Source organism: Protobothrops mucrosquamatus, unplaced genomic scaffold, assembly GCF_001527695.2.
Source record: "Protobothrops mucrosquamatus isolate PMUCROS unplaced genomic scaffold, P.Mucros_1.0 scaffold14, whole genome shotgun sequence".
Classification (NCBI taxonomy): domain Eukaryota; kingdom Metazoa; phylum Chordata; class Lepidosauria; order Squamata; family Viperidae; genus Protobothrops; species Protobothrops mucrosquamatus.
In genome coordinates, this window is record NW_015386401.1 from 1,940,370 (window position 1) to 1,950,448 (window position 10,079).

General features: G+C 44.9%; 1 protein-coding gene across 1 annotated transcript in view; it reads left to right on the forward strand.

Annotated features, from left to right (window-relative positions):
* The window catches only part of UPF1 (UPF1 RNA helicase and ATPase), a 49,501-nt gene that overhangs the window by 26,596 nt on the left and 12,826 nt on the right, over nucleotides 1–10,079 (forward strand). Inside the window, exon 19 of the mRNA XM_029283093.1 lies at nucleotides 4,745–4,919. Coding sequence (XP_029138926.1) covers nucleotides 4,745–4,919 — 175 coding nt within the window. The remainder of the gene's footprint in view (nucleotides 1–4,744; nucleotides 4,920–10,079) is intronic.

Below are 10,079 nucleotides of genomic sequence, written 5' to 3' on the forward strand. Positions count from 1 at the left end.
TTTTTTTTTTTTCTTCGAGGCTTGGATTAAAGAAGTTTGAAAATTGGTTTTGCTTAATGGAATTTCCGCTTTGTTTAAAGATCTTCAATAGTCTATAAGGATATAGAGAAGAGGCAATGATGGACTCAGCTGTGACTTTTGGGATGCAATTTTAATACTTATAGAAATGGAAAATTATGGTATTGCACCTCAGGGGAAGCAGTGGGGGGATATTATTGCTCTTTCTGGAAGGAAGTGGAAGAAAGAGCTGTAAAAGCAGAAATTGGATTGGCAATAACTAAAGAAAATCTACAAGGATATAGAGAAAAAGCGGTGATGAATTTAACTGAGACTTTGGGATGCAATTTCAATACTTATAGAAATGGAAAATCATGGTATTGCACTTCAAGGGAAGCAGTTGGGGGATATTATCGTTCTTTCTGGAAGGAGGGAGAAGTGGAAGAAATATTCATTTTGAATACATTATTTAGCTAAGAAAGCCTGAGAGTTATTTGCAAAATCAAAGATAAAAAGATAAGGATGTGTGATGTTTCTTTGGTTTTCTCATATGTTTATGGGTAAATGTATAAGAAATGCTTGTGATTTTTACTTATCAAATTTATTTTGCCACCCATCTCACAATTCAAGGCAACAAGATAAAATACACAAACATTTGACAATTACAAATATAAAAACTGATTAAAATTACAAAATTAAAAAAAAAAACCACAATGTTTGGAGGTGAGAGGTGGGGGTACCTTTTTCTATATGTTAGAAGTCTGGGTTGGGATGGCAGATGTGTATTTTTGTAAGTAAATGGTGCCATGTTGATTGTTGAGAACCTGAGTGATTTGAACCCAGTATTAGATTATATGAAAATTAATGCATCTTAGGCCACAAGATTTGAAAAGTTGTATGCATGACAGTTCTTTGTTTCCCAAGGACTGAACATACCAGTAGTATAGAAGACAACTGTATAAAATAAGTTCATTGTAGTACACATCTTTCCTAAAAATAGGCTGTTGCCCTGGGCTAATTCCATCCTCCTATGCTCTGCAAGACGATGTAGCCAGGTAAATAAGTCTTAACAGTTAGTCCTTTTAACAAATACAACTGGTCCTCAACTTACAATCATTGGTTCAATGACCATTCAAAGTTTTGATGGTACTGAGTAAATGGTGGTTATCACTGGTCTTTGGAATTCTAGCCCAGGGCTTTTCAACCAGTGATTGCGGGGATTTCCATCGCCAAGCGATGCGGTCGCGCTTTACGACCGCATTCCCCAGCGATGGGAATTCGGGTCCCCGTTACTGTCAAAAATTGAGAATTACCCATAGAAGTCTTACAGATTTGTAAAGTAGCATGCAACCTTTGCCTGCCTCTGAATTCCTTACACTTAAGGTGCGACCTCAGCATAGTTGCTCCTCTTAGTTGCTGCCGAGCTCCAGGTAGGAATCGCCACAATGTGCTGCTTACTGTGGTTTGTGGTCCTGACCTTTGGCTGATAATAACCCTCTTGCTTGCCTGTAACAATTTTAAGCTCCCAGACATCACTTCCTGCTTCCTTGTTTGCTTGCTGTCTTCTCTTCCGCCTTTTCTTTGACACACACACACATTTGTAGGCTTAGGGCCTGGGTGGAGTGGGAAAATCAGAGTGTGGCTGGTTCCGAACTGCTGGAATAGTGGCATGATGCATTTAAGTAAACTGTAATTTGGGGAATGAACGAACAAGCCCATTTCCTCTAAAGCAGACATGTCAAACACAAGGCCCGGGGCCCGGATGCAGCCCGCGAAGTGGTTTCATGTGGCCCGCGAAGCCATCCTGGAAAAGTGAGGGAACGGCCCCCATTGCCTTGGCCCTGGCCCAGGCCGGCCGGGAGGGAGCCAATGTACAATTTTGCGGTGGCCATCTATGCTGAAATGCATTCAGTCTTAGCTCCACAAAGCCATCCAGAAACAGCGAGGGACCGGTCCCTGCTGTGTCGGCCCCGCCCCCTGGGTGCATGCTGGGGAGGTGTCACCCTTTGTGAGGAATGAAGAAATGGACCACCCCCTTCTGCCAGAGACCCTCAGATCTGTCCCACTCCTGCCCAGGCCCCCACAGGCGCCCTTGACGCGAACGATGTAGAGCTGGCCATGCCCACCCAGTAGGCCACCCCCCCCCAGGGCAACTACAATGCTGATGCAGCCCTCAATGAAATTGAGTTTGACACCCCTGCTCTAAAGTTTATGGGCTGTAAACTTCAACTGGTCTTTGGGAGAAGGAATAAGTTGGGCCTATCCTTGGGGAAGTAGGGGTGGTGGGTAACATTTTTGCCTTGTTTGCAGCTGTTTTTCTCTAGCACAGAAGCAACCTCAGCTTTTCCCCTAGACGGGAAAAACAGAAAAATAAGTTGAATGGAGTACTTAAGAGTTGTGAATTAAAACAAGATGAGATATAGGTAGTCCTTGACTTATGATGGCAATTGAACCTCAAATTTATACAATATTTTATTAAGTTTTATAAGATTAGGGGAGGGATAGGGTCAGTATGGGTATTGGGGTTCAGGGATGGGGTTGGGATAGGGGTAGGTACAACAATGGGGTTACCCCCAATAACATTTCCAAGCTTTAGCAAGCAGACTATTGTCCGGGTACATATATTTGATAACAGTAATTAATGTAATAGTAAATAGCTGTAGTCAATAAGAGTAACAGTAATCATAAAGAACATCAATTAATCAGTGAATATCATCTTATTAAATATCCCAGTCATTTCTCACTAGTTCGTTTTGCTAACCATTGGTAAATGTTTTCCCAGACTGAGTCTTCTTTCTCTTTAATCTCTAAGGTTAGTGTATCCATTTCTGCACATTCTAAAAGATTTTCCTGGTTATGATCTCATCAGATGGTATATTTTCATTTTTTCAATATTGGGCAAATGCTATTCTCGCAGCTGTCAATATGTATAATATTAAATACTCATTCTCTTTCCCATACTTGGGTCCTAATATTCCTAACAAAAACAGTTCTGGCTTAAATTCTATCTGTATTTTAGTCATCTTTTCCAACCATGTATGAATCTTAAACCAGAATTTTTTCACGCTAGGACATACCCACCAGATACCATAGTAGGTACCTGGCTTTTGTTTACATTTCCAACAATTATTCGAAACATTTTTAAACATTTTCACTGGTCTTACTGGTGTCAGCTTTTCCCCTAGAAAAATAAGTTGAATGGAGTACTTAAGAGTTGTGAATTAAAACGAGATGAGATAGAGGTAGTCCTTGACTTAATGATGGCAATTGAGCCCCAAATTTATGTTGCTAAGCAAGATAGTGGTTAAGTGAGTTTTGCTCCATTTTACAACCTTTCTTGCTGTAGTTGTTAAGTAATACACTGCTGTCGTTAGTCACACGATTGTTAAGTGAATTCGGCTTCCCCATTGACTTGGCTTGTCAGAAGGTCGCAAAAGGTGATTGCGTGACCCTGGGGACGCTGCAGCCGTCATAAATATGAGCCAGTTGTCAAGCATCCAGATTTTGATCACGTGCATGAGGATGTTGCAAGTTGTAATTATGAAAAACGGTCGTAAGTCGCTTTTTTTGGGGTGCCGTTGTAACTTTGAATGGTCGCTAAACGAACGGTTGTAAATCAAGGACCACCTGTAATGTTAATAAATCTGACTAAATCCCAGTTGAATATGCAAAGAAAATAGTACAAGAGGCATATAAAAATAACAGAATCAAAGTACATACTAAAACTAGCAGAAACAATACTGCCATTAAATTAAAATCAGCTTAGGGCAGTGGTGGCGAACCTATGGCAGGCGTGCCAGAGGCGGCACTCAGAGCCCTCTCTGTGGGCACGCGCGCCATGCCCCGGAGATGGCAACCGTCCCTCTTCAACCAGCTGCCTGCTAACTCGCCGAGGTCCCATGTGGCTGGATGCATCTCAGCATGGCTGGTTTCCCTTCCCCCCCATCCCATCCCTCCTGGCCTCGCATGCTCTCCTTTTCCCGGGCATGACCCACTGCATCGCCTCCTCAACTGTCGGCCGGCCATTCAGCTCAGAGGCGACTTCTCTGAACTGCTGGTGGCGGGCTGCAAAGTCCCAGAGTGCGCCAGTCAAGGGGCCGGCAGGCTGTGGCTGCTGATAGATACTGTCAGCCCCCACGCGCTCACTGGCCTCTGTGCGGGGGCCGATGGTGTTGGGCAGCTGCCGCCCCAGCCCCTGCCTCGCCTTGCCCTGCGACAATGGCACCCCCGCCCTGCCTTGCCTCGCCTCGCCTCACCCCGCAGGACGAGCCTCCTGCTCACCACCCCACCTGCCAGAGACTCCCTGGATTTCCCCCAACCCTCCCCAGCCCCCACAGGCGTCCCTCCCCACGAGCAACATCGAGGTGACCATGCCTACCTTGGCCACACCCATCCAGTCTGCCACGCCCACCTGGCACCCGGCGATAAATAAGTGGGTTTTGGGTTGCAGTTTGGGCACTCGGTCTCTAAAAGGTTCGCCATCACTGGCTTAGGTGATCTTTCTGGAAGGCCAAGAAGGCCCTGAAAGGACGCTAATGTGGACAAGTAACCGTGAAGGCATTTTCCATATACCACAGATCAAAGGGGTTTCTCTGCAGCCATCAAGCTGCCTGACTTAAAAAAAATACAAAGGGCAATATTCAAGGGTGTGTCATCCTTGCAACAACATTAATAACAAGCAGCTTAAAGTAGGAATTGAGTTGGTGAGCAAGCAACCCTTTACGGTGTCTTACTGTTGTCTTTTTAGATACGGGGTCATTATTGTTGGGAATCCAAAGGCCCTCTCCAAGCAGCCTCTCTGGAATCACCTCCTGAATTACTACAAGGAGCAAAAGGTCCTGGTGGAGGGGCCCTTGAACAATCTCCGCGAGAGCCTCATGCAGTTCAGTAAGCCTCGAAAATTGGTGAACACTATCAATCCGGTAAGCTCCATGCAGGGCAGTCTTCTTTTTGCGCTTAACTGCAAAAAAAAAAAAAAAAGTCTCATTTAGCAACAGAGGTTTTGGGCTCAGTTGTGTTTGTAAGTCGAGGACTACCTTGTTTTATTCTAGAGGCCCTTTACAATAAAGAATAAACTGCTGTAAGAACTGAATTTGGAGAAAGTGATTAAGAGTAGTGATTAAGGCAATATGATCTGTGTATTTTTTCCTATATAGTGTATTTATTATAAGAGGTAGGGTTGAAAGAGGTGATAGCTAGAATCAAAGTAGGAGTTCCTACACAGCTGCATGGACGATCCCACTTGATTGAAAGTGAAGAATGCATATGAACTCATTATGAAAGTAAACACTGGAAAGTGAACATCTGGAATAAGGTTAAATGCTAAGGCAAAAATAATTTAATAATAATAAAGTTGGAAAGGCCCTTGGAGGTCATCTAGTCCAACCCCCTGCTCAGGCAGGAAACCCTATACCATTTCGGACAAATGGCTGTCCAGTCTCTTCTTAAAAACTTCCAGTGTTGGAGCACCCACAGCTTCTGGAGGCAGGTTGTTCCACTGGTTAATTGTTCTAACTGTCAGGAAGTTTCTCCTTAGTTCTAGGTTGCTTCTCTCTTTGGTTAGTTTCCATCGGTTGCTTCTTGTCCTGCCTTCAGGCGCTTTGGAGAATAGCTTGACTCCCTCCTCTTTGTGGCAGCCCCTGAGATATTGGAACACGGCTATCCTGTCCCCCCTCGTCCTTCTCTTCATTAAACTGAACATACCCAATTCCAGCAACCATTCCTTATATGTTTTAGCCGGTAGTCTTTCTGATTGTAAAACTTGAGAGCAAACAAGTAAAAGTGACATAGGTTTATTTTTTTAGGCTTAAGAATATAGGTAGTCCTCACTTATTGACCACTATTGGGACAGGGAACTGTCACTAAGTTGCTCATCATAAAATGAAAAGTCAGGCGGCCATGCCTGACTTAGGACAGCAGTTCTGGCTGTGGTCGTTAGAGAATCACCTGTGATCGTTAAGTACAATGTCACAGGACCGTGAATTGTGACTTCTTCCTGGCTTCACCTTTGACTTTGGTGGTTGAAGGCCAGCTGTGAAGATCGCAAATGGCAATCGTGTGATTCTGGGATGCTGCAGCTGTTGTAAATACCGGTATGTCCTAGTTGCCAAGTGACTGAATCACAATCTTGTAACCACAGGAAAGCTGTGATGATAGCTGTAACTGAAGAGGACCGGTCCTACGTCTTTTTTTCAGTGCTGTTGTGATTTTGAACGGTCACTGAACGAGTGGTCTGAAAGTGAGGGCCACCTGTTTATAAAAGTTGGGAAGTATGCTGGAGAAATACAGGCTATTAAGGGAAAAGGTGATGATAAAATAAGATTATTAAGAGTGATAGTATTTCGGGGACAGAAAATAGAATAAGCAATCCTCATCCCAATAATAGCATATAGCTGTGAAAATGGGGTGGGGAGTTTTTATTGTCCTCTATTGGGTTTTTGTTTTTCGTAAAGCCACCCAAAGTCACTAAGAAACTACAGATTTTCTAAATAAATAAAGAGAGAGATCAAGAATGCTGAGTAGATGCAGTCGCCAAAGTGAGGGAGTCTTTACCTTTGCTAGGAGTACTATGGATTGTAAGTCACTGAACCCCAGATCAAATGTGAAGGATGACACCTCTCTTGTAGACGTGTCCTTAGACCAGGGGTCTTCAAACTTGGCCACCTTAAGACTTGTGGACTTCAACTCCCAGAATTCCTCAGCCAGCCCTCAGGGCTGGCTGAGGAATTCTGGGAGTTGAAGTCCACAAGTCTTAAGGTGGCCAAGTTTGAAGACCCCTGCCTTAGACCATGCAGTTAACGAACAAAACTCACATGTACTCTTTAGTGTCAAGTGACAGGAGAGCAGTCCAACATAAAAGGCAGCAAAAATCCCTCCAAAGCCACATGCGCAGATTTTTGTCTTTTGAAATGCACCATCTGTTCCCACAAGATACAAGGGCATACAGAGGGAGGGTACAGACAACCTAAGGCCCACCAACAACGCTGCACGGATGGTATTTGCTTTTATACCAGCTCACCGGGGCTAGAAGGAAGCATAGGCATGTTTCATAATCTTCTGCGTGCCAAAAGCAGGATCTAGGCATGTGACACACAGCGACCTCCAAAGCTTATCGAGTCTGCTGACCGTTATCCCTTCCGATTAATCCACGTGAGACGCACAGTGCTGCAAAGAAAAGCTGCAGCTCGAACTCTGAAGATGGACGCGCAAGGACCTGGAAGAGTGGGTTGCCACCTCCTCTTCCCTTCCCTTCCCTTCCCAGTCAAATGGAAGAGAGCTAGAAAGGGAATATTTGCAAATGAATGACTGGCTAGGCAGCTGATCAAAGAGGGTTTCCCAACATTGGCAACTTTAAGACGCATGGACTTCAATTCCCAGCATTCCCCAGGGTTAAAAGATGTCAGATTTGGGGAAACCTGCAGTAGAAGTTGGGTTGCATCACACAAATCAAAACTGATTCACCTTGAAGCAGAGTGAACTTGGATTGAGAAGATTTTAAAACTAGCTGGTGTGCCTTGAAGAAAGTCTTGAAATAAAGAACTCGGATAAAACCTGCGCAGGTTAGAAAGAAGCTCTTTTAATGAGGCTTACTAAAATGCTCAGTGAAAAATAGAAATTGCTTATGAGTTGGAGAGCTGATAGATTGAATTCCCCAAGTGGAATATAGCAGTTAAGAATGCAGTTTACTGAAGTAGAAAGGCAGAATTGGAATGTTTGTTAAAATAACCAGTCTTGCTCAGAAACCCAAGTAAATAGGGGTATAGAGAACATCTGGGCTACAACAAGAAGCAAATATAAGCCAGTCTGCTACTAATAGTAATCTAGGTTGTTGTTGTTAGTTGCAAAGTCGTGTCCGACCCATCGCGACCTCATGGACAACGTTCCTCCAGGCCTTCCTGTCCTCTACCATCTTCTGGAGTCCATTTAAGCTCAGGCCTACTGCTTCAGTGACTCCCTCCAGCCACCTCATTCTCTGTCATCCCCTTCTTCTCTTGCCCTCAATCTTTCCCAGCATCAGGCTCTTCTCCAGTGAGTCCTTCCTTCTCATTAGGTGGCCAAAGTATTTGAGTTTCAACTTCAGGATCTGGCCTTCTAAAGAGCAGTCGGGGTTGATCTCCTCTAGGACTGACCGGTTTGATCGCCTTGCAGTCCAGGGGACTCGCAGGAGTCTTCTCCAGCACCACAGTTCAAAGGCCTCCATTCTTTAGCTCAACTGCTATGTAAGACAGACAAGCAGAAGACCAGCAGAGTGGTGTCAGAAGAGAGGGCAAAAATTCCACACAGACAGATTCAACCATAGTTTCAACTGGGAAATTATGAACGTCTGGAATAGCTAAATGCAAAAATGCTAGGAAATTCAGGAAGGTTGGCATTCAGACAAATCATTAGAACACTTTGGAAACCTTCCTTTGGGTTTGTGCTTGATGCTTGTTACTTGCTTAACGTCCCTCTTTGGTTTTCTAGATTTTGTTGTTTATTAGAGTATGCTAATCTGGGCTGTTGGCTCGATTTAATATTTTTTAGCTGCTTTTTATATCTTTTCGCATTTTGTACATCACCCAGAGTCTACTGGGGTTGGGCAGCCAATAAATTTAAATAAATAATGGCTAAACCAGGCTTCATGACCTCCAGGGTAGCCTCCATCTGGTTTGCCTGACAGATTCCTGCAAAGGTTCCTTAAGGTACCAATTCAGTCTTCACCACTGTGAATATAATGATTAATTGTAATGTAATTAAAATTAAGGAGAAACTTGCTGACAGTGAGGACCATTAACCAGTGGAACAGCTTGCCTCCAGAAATGGTGGGCGCTCCATCACCGGAGATTTTCAAGAAGAGGCTAGACAGTTACTTGTCTGAGATGGCATAGGTCAGTGGTGGCGAACCTATGGCACGCGTGCCGGAGGCGGCACTTGGAGCCCTCTCTATGGGCATACGTGCCGTTGCCCCAGCCTCGCCTCACCTCCCCCCACGACCCCCTCACCAGCAGCCCCCCTGGAGGAGAGTCGCCCCCAAGCGTGGCCCACACGGAGCAGCGCAACCAAGGACATGGCAGCCAGGCAGCGTAGACAAGATTGCCCTCACGCCCCATCCCGCACAGTTGATGCTGCGGGGCGCAGGCGGAGGGCGTGGCCGCCATGGCGCTGCTGGGCTGCCTGGGTGATCTGCGGCGGGCCCTGGAGGCAGTGAGTGGCCCTGCGGGGAGGCAGGGTGGGGGACGGGGTGGGGGCGGAGCAGGGGCACGACAGGGGGTGGAGTGGGGGCGGGGCCAGTTTTTGGGCACTCGGTCTCTAAAAGGTTCGCCATCACTGGCATAGGTTCTCCTGCTTGAGCAGGGGGCTGGACTAGAAGACCTCCAAGGTCCCTTCCAGCTCTATTCTATTCCAATTAAAAAAACCAAGAGTGAAACAAAAACACCAGAATACATCCTGTCCATCAGCGAATACCCAGATTAACACCAGAAAAGCAATCAAGCAAAAAAATGTACCTTAATGAAGGAACTACCAGGGAGAAAACCACATCCCCACCAACATTGGCAGAACAAGCTACTGTATATAAGCAGGGAGTAAATTTACTAGCACTGATGATGTCATCTAGTTGGCTAATGAAACATTTGCAGAAAAAACCAAGCTCAGAGAGCATCCAGGACTCCACATATTCACACAGATGAATTTGGGCTCAGTGGCTTGGAAGAGCCCCTTCCATTTCTGCTATACGATAAGGTAGTCACTCCACCCATATAACCAGTACATTGGTTAATAAGTAAACATCTGCCTTAAGCTGATTCAGATCATGAGTCCTCTTGCACAAAGCAGCAGGAGCATTTCCCATGTATCTTTTCTAGCGAGACTCTAGCCCAGTGATGGCGAACCTTTTAGAGACCGATTTAGATTAGATTTTAGATTTTATTAAATTTATACCCCGCCCTTCTCCCGGAGGACTCAGGGCGGCTTACAGCCAGTTTAAAACAGTAATACAATACAAAATTTAAAAAGATTAAAAATAAATATTTAAATTTGGCCGCTTCTACTAAAAATTTAATTTAAAACCCCTTTAAAATACCCCTAGGCCAGTCCTGCCTGCT